General features: G+C 36.1%; 3 protein-coding genes across 3 annotated transcripts in view; 2 read left to right on the top strand and 1 right to left on the bottom strand.

The window, feature by feature from the left end:
* trpm1b (transient receptor potential cation channel, subfamily M, member 1b) overlaps positions 1-2,130 on the top strand; it is a 39,331-nt gene extending 37,201 nt beyond the window's left edge. The window contains exon 28 of the mRNA XM_077211072.1: positions 2-2,130. Coding sequence (XP_077067187.1) covers positions 2-1,478 — 1,477 coding nt within the window. The 3' untranslated portion in view covers positions 1,479-2,130. The remainder of the gene's footprint in view (position 1) is intronic.
* On the bottom strand, positions 1,908-14,824 carry LOC143721020 (ras-related protein Rab-8B). Its single transcript, XM_077211080.1, has 7 exons — positions 14,593-14,824; positions 11,701-11,761; positions 7,532-7,592; positions 5,756-5,833; positions 5,418-5,507; positions 5,096-5,212; positions 1,908-3,918 (listed from the first exon to the last, which is right to left on the bottom strand). The coding sequence occupies exons 1-7, from the start codon at positions 14,714-14,716 to the stop codon at positions 3,826-3,828; spliced, it is 624 nt and encodes a 207-aa protein (XP_077067195.1). The 5' UTR covers positions 14,717-14,824; the 3' UTR covers positions 1,908-3,825.
* Positions 14,825-16,901: 2,077 nt separating this feature from the next.
* Positions 16,902-18,537, top strand: rps27l (ribosomal protein S27 like). The gene is made up of 4 exons (XM_077209924.1): positions 16,902-17,003; positions 17,870-17,978; positions 18,068-18,178; positions 18,328-18,537. Exons 1-4 carry the CDS (start codon positions 16,998-17,000, stop codon positions 18,354-18,356), a joined length of 255 nt encoding a protein of 84 aa, XP_077066039.1. The 5' UTR covers positions 16,902-16,997; the 3' UTR covers positions 18,357-18,537.
* Positions 18,538-18,803: the final 266 nt, after the last annotated feature.

Raw genomic sequence — 18,803 nt, 5'->3', positions numbered from 1 at the left:
GGGTAGAGAACATGTCCATGCGACTTGAGGAGGTGAATGAGAGGGAGAACACAATGAAGGCCTCCCTTCAGACAGTGGACCTTCGTTTGGCCCAGCTGGAAGACATTAATGGCCGAATGGTGAATGCCTTGGAAAGACTGGTGGGAATCGACCACTCTGAATTGACCAGGACACGCTCAACGACCTCCTCTATTTGTGACCCCTCTTCTCTTCAACGTCACAGTAGCATCAACAGTGCTGATGGGTACAGCCTCTACCGCTATTACCTGGGTGTTGATGAACGTCCACCCGAGGAAAAAGAGGCAGATCAGAGTAAAACAATAAGCACTACAAACCTCAACACAAAGGAATATGGCCAGAATCTAGAGGTAGATGTTCCAGGGTCAAGAAGACGCCTTGGCTCATGTGTGGACATCCGAATCTTCCCTTGTGAAAAGGGTGTTGAGGTTGATGGGACAAAGCCAGAATCACCAAAATCTTCAGTTCCTGACAACCAGACTTCTTCAGATAGTACCACACAGAAAGAAGTCTTGATGACTGAGAGAGTGAAACTTCAGGCTACTACCTCCTACCCTCTAGAAAAGGTGAAAGCTTTCAAATACTACCCCACAGAAATACAAAGCACATCCCCATCCACTGTGCGAAAGTATAGGAGCACGATCTCATTTGATCAAGCAAGTGAAAGGGAAGCAAATCAAGAAGGGGAAGGAATGGATGCATCTCCAGCTACAAGACGTTGGAGTGCTGGTTATGAGTATAAGGTACACCCTAGTCTTTTTGGTCAGATGCCAAAGGTATCAATGGTAAGACCCTTGGTAGACCAGATTGACAAGTTTAGCAACAGTTTCAAGGTAGTTCAACATTCTGATCAGCCTGAGCAACAGAGGTTGAGAGTTTCTACTATAGACAGTAAAGAGGAGATGGGAATGCAAGGTGAGAAGACACTGGACAGTTCGGATGGACCAATTAATCACGAAAGAGTTCATCTGATAATAGAAGATGGGATGGCAGAGGGTGGACAGCTACACTCAACAGGGGCGACTGGTATAGAGCCATTGGTGGATGTAGATCAGGTAAACCAGGAAGAAAGAAGTGACGAAGTGGACAAACGCCTGAAAGATACTCAGCAGGACATGGAAAAGGATCCAGATGATCCTGAAGGAAGTCTGGGAAAGGAAAAAAGTTCAGAGAAGCAAGATGGAGAGCAAACAGAGGAGATAACTACAGGTGCCGTTTCCAGTAATTCTGAAGTCCACGTTGATGCTAGCCACCTGCCTCTGCCAGAGGACACAATGTTCCTCCCTGGAAGATCCAAGAGCTGGTCCACAAAACCTGGCAAGTATTTAGGAAACAGTTTGAAAAGAGCCCATGAATCAAGCAGTGAAAGAGACCTTGCTGGAGCCTGTGGAGACTCTCCTGATGATCCAGGGAAACCAGCACAGAAGACAACAGATGATGTACCTTCAAATGTGTCGTAGCCATACACAAAGGGGACACTCTTGAAGGAGTCCCTTAAGAAGATACATTACTCAAATAAGAACGATGCACACATTCAACCAGAGCACCTGTAACACTAGATACTTACATCAGGTGTCATAATCAAGTTAAATGAGTAGCAAATTTCTGAAACCATATCATCTATTAACTGTTCATTAATTGTGTGCATGCACTAAAAGTATTTTCATCATTATATATATTTAAGATAAAAATACATTATATTACAGTATGTTACCTTCTCACTCTTCTGGTCTTCATCATGCCCTTTTGTGTGTTATGGTTTAGATGTTTTGGTTTGGTAACCGTATACAGTATTAGTAACAGTATTATACATTATAATGACAATTCGTGTAAGCCTATGCAAACTTACCTAGTCAAAAGACAAAATGAGTCTACCTCAATGCAAAATGTTTGAAGTTAGCAGGTTGTATGCGAGTTGCATTCTGTTTATTGTTGTGATCAGATTGTCTAATAGCACCATCTACTGTTTTGTATGATGTATTGCTGACAAAAAGAAGATGAAGGTACAGCCGTAGAAAAAATAAGCTGAAAAGTATAAAGATATGTTTATACAGTATTTACTTTGGTTATATGTAGTATAAAAATCTACATTTAATAAAACCACACTTCAAATTCTTGTTCACGTTTTCTTTGTTAAGGTTTTAACGTTTAAAAGAGCATAGCTTTTAAGGTAACTAGTTGCGTTATATGTCTCTTTAAAAAGATCGGTCATACAGTCACAAATATGAAAGAAAATACATGCATAACAATGGTCCCATCTGAATATCAGTGGTCATGATATATGCTACATTTGAAAAAGTAAAATGATAATCATCAAAACATTCTTTCAAAATACTATGGCAGTATCTGTCCAACTCAGATGAATGGATACGGATCCAAGGCTTTAATGTCCCTAATATCAGCACAAGTAGTCAGAAGTAATTCCCAAATAGGGACATTTTATTGCTGTAATCTGTACAACTTCTTCTGAAACAGCCTTTAGTGCAGTTTCAATAGGAGACCAAAATGTCTCAGACATTTGAAACATAAGTGCTGATTTAACCAGTTAAATTCACCCTGGATCCTTTGACTAAAACAACTTACACACATTGACAGTCAAGCATGAAAATCACATAATATCACTTTTTGGCAACTCTGTTTCTATTAAGAGCCTATGGTGAAAAAAAAATGTAAACCGTAAATAAAAGTTGTTTGTACAGTATTAATATATCATGCACTGGACATTTTCAATCAAGAAATGAAAAAGAGCTACAAATGTGAGAAATATCAAATTGAAATACAAAAAAGCTCAGTTTCCGTTAATGGATTTACATAAACATGCATCAGTGACTTTCTTTTTTATCATGTTACTAAACATTATACTATAGCATTGACACAAGGACCCTAACATTAATTTTAAATGCTAATTAAATAGTTAATGATCATCTTCATTTTCAAAAAAATGTCACATAATTTTCACAAATCAGTGCTGGACTGAATTTCAACATAAACCCTATGCTTATAACCCTAAAGCTAAGGATCTACAACACAGGCACAAATTGTCTTATTCCCATAATACTGATGGTTCTCAGGTTTTACTGGCTGTGTCAGACACTCACTTCCAATTCGTGACTGTGATTTTGCCAAGTAAGACGTGTTCCCTTTGATACCCTATTCCTTTACCCATCATGCTCTGCACCCATCATGTTCTATCTTTGCAACCTTCCAGCGAGTGGATTGATGTCCGTCTGTGCTATACATGGACATGTGCCTGTGAGAAGAGCTCATTGAAAACACATGTAAAGTGCTTTTAACCCACTAGTGTTCCAAAAATTGCATTTTTACCGATCTTCTCTATTACTTTTTTTGAACCAGTGCGAGAACAGTGTATATGCAGTATAAAAAACACTTAGGAAAATATTACAACAAAACAGACTCGCTGACTACTTCATAAATATTGTACGCGATACATTTAAGCCTTCAGCAGCAAATGTTTTAAGCCAGCCAGTGCTGTGTCTATATAGAATATTTAACAAAAACATATCAAAGCCAAACCATTCATATTTGATCCATTATCTTTTGACACAATCATCACGATTATCACCACACAACAAAGGAGACGTTTCCTATTGTGACTCTAGAGTGAACCATGTAAATCTCTCAAAACGGCATCATTCCTCTGTTCCATCTTGAATTTAAGGGCTTGGAAACACGAACCTTCTTGAGCCTGATGGTCCAGCTCTTTTGCAGGGGCTCATGTGATATGTTATACCAGCTGAGCTGCCGCAGAGACACAGCAAGTGAATGTATCCACGCGCTGCAAATGAGTTACAGCAGAGCACACTTAAAGATGCTGTGCTTTTTGGTGCGCTTCTCTGAAATCTTCACCGGCCCCCCACCATCTGCTTGACCACCATCATTCTAGTCAATAGAAAGACAGACACATTTTAATATTGCTTTGTACAAGCTATAAAAAAGAAATTAAGTTGATAACATCAGGGTTGTAAATAGATTAATATAGTTAAAACAAGTAATCCTGAGACTTTTTGTACTTAATTGCTGAACTGATATCAAACTAGACGCAGTAATAAAATAATGGGCCTGTTTTTTTTTACCCCATGATGTGGTATGATTCATAGTTACAGTGATACATGTTTAAAATGATTTAAAGTCCCTCTGTAGTCAATAATTGTATCCCTATTTTCCTAGAAAAAAAATCTTCATGGCTTAAAATAGCTTGAATCTAACTACACCCTTGCCTCATTTAGTATATGTGGTTCTATGAATATGCAAATTAGCCCCGCCTCCACTCACTCACACCAGCTCAGAGATCCACTCATTGACCTGATTGGTTACAAGGTAGTTTTTGACGTCAGAAACACCAGTGATTTCAAACCGCGTTTTTGAGACTGTCTTTGGTTCACTGCCATTTTAAGGAGAAATACTCAGCAATGGCGCTGACTTATGAATTTGCTCATAGTTTGTCTTAAACCATATTAAAAACACCACATAGGTCTATACACAACATTAAAAACTTGATTCTCAACACAGGGGGACCACAGATTTTAATTTTTAAAAATGGAAGATAAATTATATGTAATATTATTTTTTATTGCTGAACCGGTATAAAACTAAATGCAGTTAAAAAATAAAACATTAAATGTTTTTGGTAACACTTTACAATAAGCTTTTTAATTTGTAACATTAGTTAACTACATTAATTAACATGAACAATAAACACTTCTACAACATTTAGTAATCTTAGTCCATGGTAATTTCTACATTTAGTAATGCATTATTTAAAATCTAAATGTATGTTAACATTTGTTAATGCACTGTAAAATTGTTTAACATGAACAATAGTTAGCTATAGCTAATGTATTAACTAATGTTAACAACTGATACCTTATTGTAAAGTGTTACCGTTTTTTTTACTCACAGTAGTGATTGTTTTAAAACGATTCATAGTAACAATGATTGATGTTTACGATTATTTAAAATATTTTTTTAATAACTATAAGACAATAAATCATAAATGATATTCAGTATAATGCATTTGTGTTTTGTCTTTGTTTTGGAAGATTTACAAAAAACACACCATTTTTCTGTTGAGTCGAGCCATGATATCTCTGCCAAGAGTGAAAAAGGCCTCTTCGACATTTACACTGGTTTTTGCACTTGTTTCCAAAAACTTGATCCCGTAATCAATTGCCAGCTGGACAAAAAAAAAGACAAAAATGACAACAGTTATTAACAAATATCCAATATCATATCATAGTATCATATCATAGGTAGTATTACAATAATTAAATTTAAAAAATAAAAACCATTATATATTTTTTATTAATTTTAAATGATTTCTTTTATACATCTATTTTTGTGAAATACTGTAAAAGTGAATAAGATGTGAGAGATCTCACTTTCTCTCCTCTCTCTTTGGACACCTGTCTCCTGTCGTTCATGTCACATTTGTTTCCGAGGATCATCTTCTCCACGTCAGATGATGCATGCTGAAATGAGTGATTGAGTCATTGAGAAGTTCAGCAGTCAAAAGAAATTTAATTCTCCAACAAATGTATCAAATACTTGAAAAATTATATTTGATATGAATTTACAGCGTGGGTAAACAAGCCGATTACAAAATGGCCTCCAATTAATTAGACAAGCAGTGTACTGACCAATAAAAAATAAGGACCGGATCTGTTTTATAATGTAAATCATTTTACTTTATCAATTGAACATAAGTAATGTCAGTAACCTCCTCAATGTTGCGGATCCAGTTTTTAATGTTCTCAAATGACTTTTCGCTGGTGATGTCATATACCAACATAATGCCCTGAAAACAAAGCCAGCAGAAATATGAAACATCCATCTTCAACAAACAAAACTTAGACATATATATGTGTGTACACTGCAAATTTATTCTTGTTTAGTATTTTTGTCTTGTTTTCCAGAACAAATATCTAATCATTCAAGATACATTTAATTAAATAGCAAAATGACTTTAGATATTAAGGTTGTGTTCACACTTGGCAGGTTTGGTTTGATTAAAATTAACTCTGGCGTGAATGCTCTAGTGCGGTTCATTTAAAGAGCTCTTAGCTGGTAAAAAATATACAATCATATGTGCACACATACAACGAACACGTTTAGCCCAGCACACATCCTTGTTTTAGATGTTGGAAGTTCTGTCGCAAAATATAAGTAAGAAAAGCCCCTTTTTGTACAGTAACTTACATGAATTTGGTTGCCCATAAAATCTTTAAGCTATTAAGGTTAAACGTATTTGGCTTGCTGTTCGCAGAGGAGGGGCTTGAGAAAGCGGCATCAACTTGAGCTTAGATATACCCCCCAGTGGGACTACTAATGCTCGGAAGATGAGTCTGGTAGCAAGATGCCTAAATTATGTTGGTGGAGTTGGGGAGGTGGAGGAGGGATGCCAAAACAGCTGATGCTGGACCTAGTGTTGTCAAAAGTATCAACTTCAATCCCATACAGTATGTTCACGCTCAACATATATGTCTGTGATTGGCCCATTCACAGACATGTTGAGCGTGTGAACACAATGGCCAATCAGAGGTGTTTAAGAATCAGTTCAACAGCGCTCAAAATGCTAGAGGGAAATGGTAGTACCGTCACATTTTTTAAATTTCAGTACTAACTTGATACCGAATTCGGTACATTTGACAACACTAGCCCGGACCAAGGCGAGTGACTGCTTATATGCTCCGGCAGTTCATTGAAAAATTAGATGGAATTTACTCCTCCTGAAATTACGTTTAGGAACTTCACTTGGTTTCGGTGTTAAAAATGACAGTGTGAAAGCTAAGCGAACCAGGACTACATGTCTTGTTTTCTGAGGGGGCATGCACGTTTTCACACTGGGCACGTTTTCTGCGGTCCGAAAGCACCCTTTGCTACGTCCACACTGTCAGTCCAAATCCGATTATTTGTGTATCCGATTGGAATATGATCTAAAATTATTGATTCCAATCGGTACACATTGTGTATCACAACTGTTCAGATCGGATATGTGTGTCCATGCTGCTCTTTCGGTTTCCGGGATATATGCATTGGTTTCTATGGCAATGACCTGCATTAGTAGGCATATGCCAAAACCAACAACAGCTGCAACATGGAGTGTTTTGCAATGCAGATGACGCCTTCTTTACCACATGACTATGTGTAGCCGCCGCACTGGACTACGTTTTATGAGGCAGCGGCAGAAACGGCAGAGGCTGGTTTGTGCGGATTTATTTGATGCTATCTTCTCCGCCAGTTTCAAAACGTCTCCATTTTATTGTAATTTTCTGCTTTTCCGGCACTTTGCAACAACACAACATTGTTTCTGCAGCGACTTTGAGTCAAGTAATTATAGTAATAATATATAATAAGTAATAATATCTCAAGTAATTTTGCTTCTCAAGTAAATGTATTTTTTGATTACGAATTTTATATATTTGTACTGGAAATCAAGACAATATTTTTTTTCCTTTTTTTTTTTTTTGCAGCTTTGTACCCAGTAGTGTCTTACCATAGCACCTCTGTAATACGCCGTGGTGATCGTCCTAAATCTTTCCTGCCCTGCAGTGTCCCTGTAAAACAACCAGACAGTCACATGCAAATACGCATCCTCACCTCGTTCCTTCCGTCTTTTGTCACCTCGCTCAACCTTAACACTTTACATTGGTTTGTGGTGAATCCCACCCTGTTCTTTCCTAAATTTTTATATAAACATCCTGTAGAATGTGCAGATAGAGGGGACGGATGTCCATGACACTATTGTCTGCACGTCTCATCCTTCATTAGTCTGCTGGACAGGGTGTGTGAGCATTATGACTGTTAGCAGGAAGAATAGCCACAGTGTGTGATGTCATTTCCTTCTTACTTATCAAGTAGGCTACACTCAAGGACCAGTATAATATCAGCACTTAAGGATCCCAAAAAACTTTGTATAGTGCCAAGATATTAACTAGCATATTGCTAGCACATGAACTAATTTCTTTAACTCTTTCCTATTTTGTTTTGACATATTTCCAGTTTTTAAAAAAAATAAGTTTGAAGGGCTTATCCAGTATTAGAGCAGAAAAAGTGCAAATGTATGAGTGTTAGTGAAACCAAAAATAACAAACCATGGTAATCATAGGCAAGTTAGTTGTAATAAAAAGAAAGTACACTTCATTGTATAGAATTTGCAATTGTAGTGTTCTTCAAATCTTCAAAAGTATGTTTTTTTAAAGACAGTACTAGTACTAGCAGATAATATAATATTAATTAAATAAATAAAAAGTGCACTTTGTAATACTGTCACATTCAAAGTTTTACTTTAAAGTACATTTTAAATAATTCTGATGTGTTGCTGAACATGCAAAAGCACACATATATTTTAAATGTACTAAATTGCAACTACATCATTACAAATGTATAATTATAAATATATTTCAATACGAGTTTGAATAGAAATGACATTAAAGATGATTTTAGTACATTCAGCAGTACCCTATATTTCAAAGATAACAGTAGGCCTAATTATGAAATTACATATAAAGATGGACTTAAGTGGGCCAAATAAGCAGTATTAAGTTTAACTAATTACATTTAATATAAACTATATAGGCTAATACAATTAATTTAATTGCAAATAACATGCAGTTAAGAGTCTGAAAACATATTCAGTTCGCACTTAAGTCTTTTTAAAGCTGCAGTCCGTAACTTTTTTGGGTTAAATATTATCCCAAATAAATGTTTGAGGAAGTACATAACCAGTCAGTGTTCAAAACTATCTGCTTGCCTTAACTCGATTCAAAACGGTAAGCTTGTAATAATGTTTTTAATTCCGCATCTGTACACATAAAGAAGGAGTCTCGGCTAGTAGGCTATATTGCGTGTGAGGATGTTGGAGGTGGAGATTTATAGCCTTTTCTCACAGCACTTGATATAATTAAACTTATCAATTTGATGGCGGATCCAGAAAGGTTCAAACGACAATCACCGTGACAACTGGAGATTCACCCATTGTAAAATGCAAAGGACTTCGGACTTCAGAGTGGCTACAGAAAAAAAGAGACTGCAACAGGCCCACGCGAAAACCAGGATAAATATCGGAAGGGCATTAAATGTAGTCACGCAATGCTGATGATAATCAGCCTGATTTACTGCAATGCTTTTTTCCCCTTAGTTAGTTAGAACAAAAGTGGATGTTCGTTACTTGTTCACAAGACATTTTCCAGTGAAAATTCTTATGTTGGTCATAATTCCAAAAAGTAGAATCTGTGATTCCGAATGACAGTATCCACACCGAGGCAGTGACTGACAGCCGCACATTCTCCTCAAAACATTGAATTGATCCGCGCTGTGCCGTGCCGAGGCACAACCCACGTAAAGTTTATAATTCCACGAATAACTGCAATTGCAGATTTCGAACAGAGATGGCGACAAATAGGAAAACTACGGACTGCAGCTTCAAGTATATATTTGTTGTAATAGGTACTCATTTTAAAAGTATGCTAAAGTGTACTTCTATTTTCACAAGTGCATTGTCATTCTAGAGAGCATTATATTGGAAACAAAAATTTGAATATTTATGTGCAAGATGAATAAGATGTTTGTATGTCCTTTTAGGAGTAGACTACAATAACATAATAGCCTCAAAGCTAACTGGTATAATGTTTACAACAACAAAACTCTAATTAAGTGTAGAATCTGTTCCCTATATTCAAAAGTCTGTTTAGGGTGTATCTCTTTAAACAAACCAAGAGTTAACACAGCTTTAAATATCTCTAAAGACGAAGAGTAAATGAAGACATAACAGTATATATAAAACACAACTTGGCACTGCATATTGACCCATAAGAACCCAGACCAATTTCCCCTTATAGGAAAATGGACCACTTAAAACATGTTTCTGCCGTTGTTTTTTTAAATACAACCACTCTTTGTCAAAGATCTGTAATGTTACATATATGTCACATTGGGCGTTTATGATACATTTTTAATGCTACATATATGTCACATTGGGCTTTTATTTCTCATTTGGAAAAAAAATTTTTTTTGTCAGTTTTCTTGCTAAATAACAGTTTTTTCTATTTATTTCCTTTTCCACAACATTTTCAAAATTATAACTTTTCTGGGAAGATAAATTAAAATAAAATTTTTTTTCAGAAGTAATAGTTTTTGCATTTTATTTGCTTTGCCATATATTTCAAAAACACATAACTGTGAACTGTGAACTTTTCAGGTATACGGTTTAATCAGAAATACATTTTTAGATTATTTTTTCGCAACTCGAAAATGTGCAAACTGAATAAAAATAAATAACTACCTCACACTGGAGGTCAACATGTTGAACATGCATGTAGTGCAATACCATTGCAAAATTCTACCTTTTCAGGTATACAGTTTAACCAGAAATAAACTTTTTGATTATTTTTTCACAACTCGAAAATGTGCAAACTGAATAAAAATAAATATGGTGTTTTATACCAGATGTTGCATACCTGTTTTAGTTACAGGTATGCAAAATATTTTCAAAATACATTTCATTAAAGGGTAAACCCTAAACCAACTTATTTTAGTTAATGATCTGTAAGACTGGGGCTTTATTATTGCTGTTCATTGATTCAAGTAATTTTTGGACATTTGGGTATAAAGTGTTTTAAAGCTGCAGTAGGGAGTTTTGAGAATCAAAATTAACGAATCTTTTTTCGAGTCATTTCGTTCATGAACGAAATGACTCAAAAAAAGATTCGTTCATTTGGATGAACGAGTTCGAACAGGAGAGTCACGAACGACGGTACGCGCTCGCGCTGTGCAAGAGAGGGGTGATCAGCGCATACACGAGCGTGATTGACACTGCTAAGACATTCCACCTGCCTCTGATTGGTTGTTTCTGACCGGGAGCGGTGTATTTCTGCAAATGGCAGTAGGACCACAGGGAGGAGCCAGAGGAGCTTGATTTTTTTCACAGATTATCTGTCTCATATTCTACTTTCAGGACATAATGAGAGTTTTAACAAATATTTGTTTACAAAAGCTACCTACTGGAGCTTTAATTCTACAATATATGGTGTAAAAATATCTGAGTGCTGCCCTCTTCAGGTTGAACGGTGGCTACTGCAGTTGAATTTTCCTATTGGAAGTTGTGGTACCCTCTGACGTCAGAGGGTACCAGCTAATCACACCTTGCCAACAGAGAGATGTGTCGCAGGTGCACGCCCCCCCTCTGCTGGGCTCTGCCCACTTTTTCGGCATTTTTCAAATATTGCCAGTGGGTGGAGTCGGTCTCTGACCAGGTGTTTAGTTACCCTTTAACAATTTTATTAATTTGACATTTTTTTGTTTACATATGTTAAAATATGCTTTGAATTGAGCAGCAGAATATATATAACACTAAAATAATTGAATCAGCTAAATTATTTGAGCAGCTCATTACCATTTTTCTTAATGTGACATATACATCACAACAAAATTCCACCTATTGTTTTAAGGTTAAAAGCCCGATGTGACACATATGTAACAACAACATTTTCAAAACTTGTTTTATATCAATTTGTTCAAAACATGTTTTAAAATCAGGTCAAGTGTAATCTAGGATATGTTATTAAAACATTAGAATTGTTGCATGGGTTGAAACATACCTTTAATAACAAAAAAAAGTGTTTTAAAAAATTGCTGACATGGGTTAATGACAAACAAATGGCTCACCATATCTGCAGCTTGATTTTCTTGCCGTTCAGCTCGATAGTTCTGATTTTGAAATCAATTCCTGGCAACAGAGAAAAAGAGAAACATCGTCTGATCTTCAGTGACTGGCACCACATGGAATCAATGGTACAATCAATGTCACACTGCAGTGGTGAAGATATAATGAGCTATTTCCAGATCCTGGGGTTAAACTGCTCCTCTTGCCTTTTTTTGTCCTGTTGTTTAGTGGAAAATTGCTTGTTGCTTGTATCAGGCAACAAGTTGTGTACTTTGCAACAAACCTAACATTTTAGATTGTTCTCAGAATCTCTGTATATCTGACATCTTAAACCTATTGACGTTGTAGAAAGATGGTTTCCGTTCAAAAAATAATTCAAGATTTCTACACTTATTTATGAAACAAATTCATATAAATTCAAAAAGATGCCTTACACTCAATATAACTAGTCAAACGGGAGGCTTTGTGATGTGGTTTTCCTGTGGAAAAATGTCTAATGCTACAACAATATAGTAGTGCAAGATCTGGGCTGTAACTAAGAGGTTTATACTAAGAACAGTTCTTGTTTTACGCATAAACCTCATTGAATTTAGTTTGATTTCTCTGATAATAAGATCTTTATATTATGTCATTTTGGCATACAAATACATTTATATTGCTAGTATACAGGAAAAGAAGACCATAATACTGACTAAAGGCCCATTCACCTTAAAAAACATTACTATGAACCTTTCTATAACAATTCGCATTGACACCAACGCACAATAATGTTCTGTTTATTATAAGCACGCTGCAGTTTTATCATCTGACGCTTTAGATGCTCGAGCTCTCGGGGTGGATTCTGATTGGCCGTCAATGTTTTTATTGTTCATCAGCTAGAAAAGAATTGTGAAATTGATTCCAACGATATTGTGCTGTTATTGTTGTAGTTGTGGTGTGGACTCTGCTATTCTTTCAAATAAAACAAATTTAAAAACTATATCGTTATCATTATCATTACAGTTATCATCCTTGGTGTGAACGGTCCTTAAGAAATTATAGTTTTATAGTTTAGAGACTAGAATATCATATTTGGAGACTTGGGTGTTGTCTGAGAACACCAAAACACCACTCAAACATTTTGTAGATCATTGGAGTTTCAGTCAATGACAGTTTGCATGTTACATTTACATTCAGTAATTTACCGGATGCTAAGCTACAGTTAAAATAAGGGACATGACAAGCAATTTATCAAGCAATTAAGCAATATCACAACCCTAAGATACACACACACACAGAGTCACAGGAAGTGGAGGTGGACAGCTCAGAGAAGTGTGGGCAAGTATGCAGAGTGGCCACAACTGGGGTCATGGACGTCCTGGCACAAGAAAGCAGATGCCAGTCAAATGCTCCACTGCGTTGGCAGAAGAATGCTGAGATGGGCTGAGTGAATATCACGAGAACATGATGGGGATTCAAACAGTACAGCTCTCTGTTCATGGTCAAGTCTACTATGACCCCCACACAAAGGAACCATACTTTCCCCAGCACTCCGTCCCCACGTTGTCATCAAAATATTGTTTATGCAGAGTGGTTGTGATGATTTCTAACATCTAGAAGAAGAAAAAAAGCTACTTTTTTCAGGGAAATTGCTGTTTTGACTCAGAGAATGCGCTGGTTTTGCAGATAAATGGGATATAAATACAAATCAAGTCTGAAAGAAAGTCGAGGCTCAGAGACCCCATTGCAAGAGAGCATCGCAAACAAAGGCAGAGGGGGGCGGTGACGTTTTAATCAGATGGAAAAACTGACAAAGGAAATGACTAAACTCTCTGTGCAGGCAGACGAAAGACAACTGTGCAGCTTTCACACACGCAATGCAAAAAGTATTCTGTCTACAAAATCCTTAATGCAAGATAACTGTGCATGAGAAGTTCAATTGTATAAGAAATTAACACCTGTTTTCATTTATTTATTTATTTTACTTTTTTCTTGTTTTAATCGTATATGTAACAAAACGTTATGAGGTTTATGCTGACAGGGAAAAACAATTATAGAAAATCTATTTGAGAAAAGCTGATACGGTTATTTGAGCATTTGCAATGCAATATTATATTATTTTACAGCATCTTAGGTTTTCTGCATCAAGAGGAAGCATGTTCCTTGTTTTTCATCATATGGAAAACAGCATATGGTCATGGGTTTTAAACCTGAACAGTGAACACTACAGCAAAACATCTAACAGCAAATTACTACTGGCTTGAATCCATTAGCATGAACACAAAATGAATACATAACTCGATAATACAGTTTATGTTTACTCCAGTATGAACTTGTAAGGCCATTAGTGAGCAGGGTTTGACAGTTTAAAAGTAGATACAGCTGTGGTCAGCAAAATATGACTATCACACCTTCACCGACAGCCTTGTTTCCAGAGTATGTATCAGATATAGATAAATTATATCCATCTACCTATCTATCTATTTATTCATCTATCTATCTATGATTATTTACCTACATATTTAATTAGTTAATACTAGTTTTTAATATTAATAATGATTTGTATAGAAATAAAAACACATAATACATTTAAATTATATAAAATATTAAAATAAAAACAATTATATATATATATATATACATAAAACAAAACATTATGCGAAATATATATTTTAATTTGCCAACATAAGCTATGTAATCAAAGGCCTATGCATGTCTAAATAAATCTAGATGTTTTAAACATAATCATATAATTAACTGAAGAAAAAAACACATGTGCTTTTCAAACCCACTTTATCAATGCAAAAAAAACCTAGAAACTTAATTATTACAGTTTTACTGTATCTGAACACTATTGTCCAGCATATAACGGGACACCATCCAATACCTTCTACCTAGATCACCGGTGAACTGACCGATTGTGGAGATGAAGGTGGTGTTAAACGCGTCCTCGCTGAATCTGAACAGCAGACATGTCTTTCCCACTCCACTGTCTCCAATTAGCAAGAGTTTGAAAAGGTAATCGTAAGTCTTCGCCATTTACCAAGCCAGTATTCCCTTAATGAATGACAGTGCACAGTTTCCCTTGTTCATTGCATTGACACAAAAATCATACGGTCTCGAGCGAGGGCGGGGCCTCGTTGTGTCACGTCAGCGCGACGGCACGTACGCGATTGGTCAATGTAGTTTCTAGGAGGACAGCTTTTTCCATTTAGGAAGACAGACACGGTACTCTAGGAGCCCGTAGACATAATTATGTCTATGTAGGAGCCCCCAGATACATCACGGGTGGTTATAGAGAAAACACTGCATATAACATCTATAAGGATGTTCCTGTCGTATTGTTAGGGTTAGAAAAACCCTGGTGTAGAAAATAATTGTTTACACTGTGGTAAAAAAAAAGTATGATTCTGCCATTTAACCAATAATATCTGTCTGCAGAGCCACAGATCTACATTTTTACCCCACAGCAGTTTTGCCCGCGCATGCGCAGTTCCACTACAGCAGTTTTGCTGTTTATTTGTACATTTCATTTTTAAATAGCGACTTTTCTGACTTAAATCTATCTAATGGTTATCATGCTGTTATTTTTTGCTACTGCTGTTGCTCGCAGGCCTTCAGGCTCCTTTACTGAAATGAAACAATGCTTGTGTCATGAACACTTTAATCTTTTACGTTTTTTCTCCAAAAACGAACAGCCTGCTATAATAAACACACTTTTTTTTTTCAAAGCCTGGTATAACAAACAAACTTTCGAATAGACATTCAAAGGGTAATTATTAGCCTAAAGTCAAGATAACTCTAATTCCTTAAGTTAATTAATTCTGCCTGAGTTTAATGCTTAAACCTGAACACAAATAAAACTTAATTTCAAACAGGCTGAAAATGTTAATTTGTTGGAGACATAACCAAGAATACAATTTAATTTACATTTACCAACCTTTCAGTGCGGACATTCCATTATTTTACTATTAGCCTACCATATTATCATTGATCATGTCACCAAGAAGTACAAAAAAAAAGAAGAAGAAGAATTTCTGGGTTGTAAAAGGATGACACTCTAGCGTTTTTGTTGTCCCTAACCCCTGACATGACTAAGTGCATTTCCTGTTTGTTTTATTCGTATTTGTTAACATGGATCTCGACGACATAAAACTCTCAAACTCTCAAGACGAAATGCGCATGCGCGCGCAAAACTGATCTGGGGTAAATCCATAAATCTGTAGTTGGGTTACAGACCCTTCTCCATTAACAGCCACTAGGGGGCGTAGTCACACGACCAGATTAAATAGATTGTAGCCTACATACCAGATAGATTAAATAGTAGATGTACGTCTACTCAACGTTTGTAATTACCCTTCAATCAAAGAAGAATACAAAAGAACAACAAGTTAACTAAATCAAACAAAGAAATGTGTTTTGTAGTGGAGGAAGCTGCTAAGAATAAAGGAAGGAACTGCATAGGAGCTCTGAGAAATGTCAGGGTTGCCAGTACGGGAAATATCAACCTCTATCAACCTATCAACAGAGGGTCTATTTGTTTTATTTTATTGCAATTGGAATATTATACAGCTTTATCATTTTTAGATAGATAGATAGATAGATAGATAGATAGATAGATAGATAGATAGATAGATAGATAGATAGATAGATAGATAGATAGATAGATCATAGGCCTACAGATCCGCAGATAGGCTATAGATGCTCTGAAAATAGATAGATGGACGGACGGATAGACAGACAGACAGATAGATAGTTAAGGTCCTTGTACAGTCCGAAATTTTCGTATGCTTTTTTTCGTATTCGTGATTCGGTTTCTTCCGAATAGTCAAAACACCATTCAAAATGCTTGCTATGGATGCGAAAAACGCAGAAAATCGAACCCGATCCGATTTTCTTTTAATGACGGACGAAATTTTCGGAGGCAGTGTGTAAGCGTGATTTATATAACGTGAGTTCGTAGGCTAGGCTTTATTTTTTAACGTGTGAAAATTTCGGACGCGAATTTTGGACTCAGCATGCGCTTTTACCAGAATTAGGCTACCGGAGAACGCGCTTCATGAGGCACACACACACACACACACACACACACACACACGCAAGTGTGCAAGGGCCTTTAGACACATAAATAGTTTTACAGGGGCCAATGTATAAAGGAGTGTTTTATTGTTGAGCATGCCTGGGCATGTCTGATCAGATTTACTTTATGAAGCTGCGCGTGGCAACCCTGCAGCACAGTTACCCAAGCGAGGAGGAAAGCAGCAGCAGACACACACACACACAGAAACACACACACGAATGCGAAAATCATCTCCCGACAATGCCTGTAAGTGGATTTGATCAGGTTGACAACGTATCTTGCATTGGACAGTTGTCAATATAGATTATATCGTCTGCCGTTTTAATATGAATCCAGATGTTGATTATTTTAACCGTGCGATAAACATGGGAAAGTTTTTGATCTCACATGGCGCTGGTTCAGATTAGGCCTAGTGTTTCACTTTACACGAGGAAGATTTCAACTGTTACATTGCACCGAGCAAAACGATAGATTGAATCAGATTGATGTTTCATTTGTGTTTTTAAAAGTAAGCCATTTTAATGTTAAGACTGACAAAGAGGAAAGTGATAAATATGGCTGTTGAACAATGTTGTTTTTGTAAATAGATTGTAGATTTTCTAATTAAGAGATTAAAATAACTGTTGAAGGAAATGTATAATGTATCGTGTGTGTGTGTGTGTGTGTGTGTTTGTTTGTTTATATATAATGTATAGCCTGTGTGTGTGTGTGTGTGTGTGTGTGTGTGTGTGTGTGTGTGTGTGTGTGTATACATGTATATATCACATGTCCAAAAGTAAGGAAAAACAAGAAACTCACAGGGAAAAGGGCATGCATTGACTACATCGTAGTCAGTTATTCATATTTTGTTGGTTCTCTGTTGTTTTTTTGCATGTTTATAATTTCTCTGTATGATAGTCTGGCCAAAAATCACGGCAACACAATTTGGCATGTTTCACATCATTATCACAAATAAAACAATTGACTCTAGCACAACTCGCAAAATGCTTACACAACCTTTAACACATTTTTAATATTAATAATGTTTAAATAAAGGGTGAAGATGTCAAATGTGTGTGTATATATATATATATTCATTAGTATATTTTATTAATATTTGCTTATTGTAACAGCTGGCCAAAGATCTACTCAACCCGTCCTTTGATTTTGAACGAAGGCAGCATAAGAAGAAAAGGCTTGTGCAGAGTCCCAACTCATACTTCATGGATGTAAAATGTCCAGGTTTGAGATCTATAAAAGAAACTTTGTTTGCCTTGTGTGTAATATTTCACTTGTATAAAATGTAATCTTTTCTGCTTATTTCCATGTAGGTTGTTATAAGATCACAACTGTGTTTAGTCATGCGCAGACGGTTGTGTTGTGTGTTGGGTGTTCAACTGTTCTCTGCCAGCCAACAGGAGGAAAAGCTAGGCTGACTGAGGGTGTGTATTTATTTACTGTATGATTGTAATATGTCCAGGGTTACTGTTGATTTTGTATTTTTGCATCAGAAGTTACTGAATATATCTGATGATACAGTGTCTCATATTGCAATATGATATGAAGCTTAATGTTTTATTTTTCCAAATAGGTTGCTCTTTCAGAAGAAAGCAACACTGAGAAGGATGAAAAGGGAATGATGCTTTGAATACAAAGAAATTGTGCAACTTCTTAATGCCTTACTTTTTCATTGATTACAATGAATGAACTTTAAATGTGATATTGAATGGTGCATGGCAGGTTCTTTCTACCATGTTATCGGTTCAGTGGTTTTGAATAAAGATTCTTCTGCATGATACAACTGCATCCTGCAATTTAATTCTGTGTGAGGGTTTACGTTTAATTTCTCATCTTGTGCAATAATCAGCATGTTGACTTCATTTTATGTTATTTTTACTATTAAACCTTTCAAAATTGTTGAGGATATTGTTATCCTTGGCATTAATAAAAGTTTGGGGTCGTTAGATTTTTTAAATGACTTTTATGTTATGAATTTTTATGTTTGTCCAAAATATAGTAAAAACTGTAATCTTGTCAAAAGATCCTTCAGAAATCGCTCTAATATGA

Source organism: Siphateles boraxobius, unplaced genomic scaffold (genome assembly GCF_051911475.1).
Source record: "Siphateles boraxobius isolate OS27281-9 unplaced genomic scaffold, OSU_SipBor_1 65, whole genome shotgun sequence".
Classification (NCBI taxonomy): domain Eukaryota; kingdom Metazoa; phylum Chordata; class Actinopteri; order Cypriniformes; family Leuciscidae; genus Siphateles; species Siphateles boraxobius.
The sequence above is the reverse complement of the archived record's forward strand: the minus strand, read 5'-3'. Positions and strand labels throughout refer to the sequence as shown.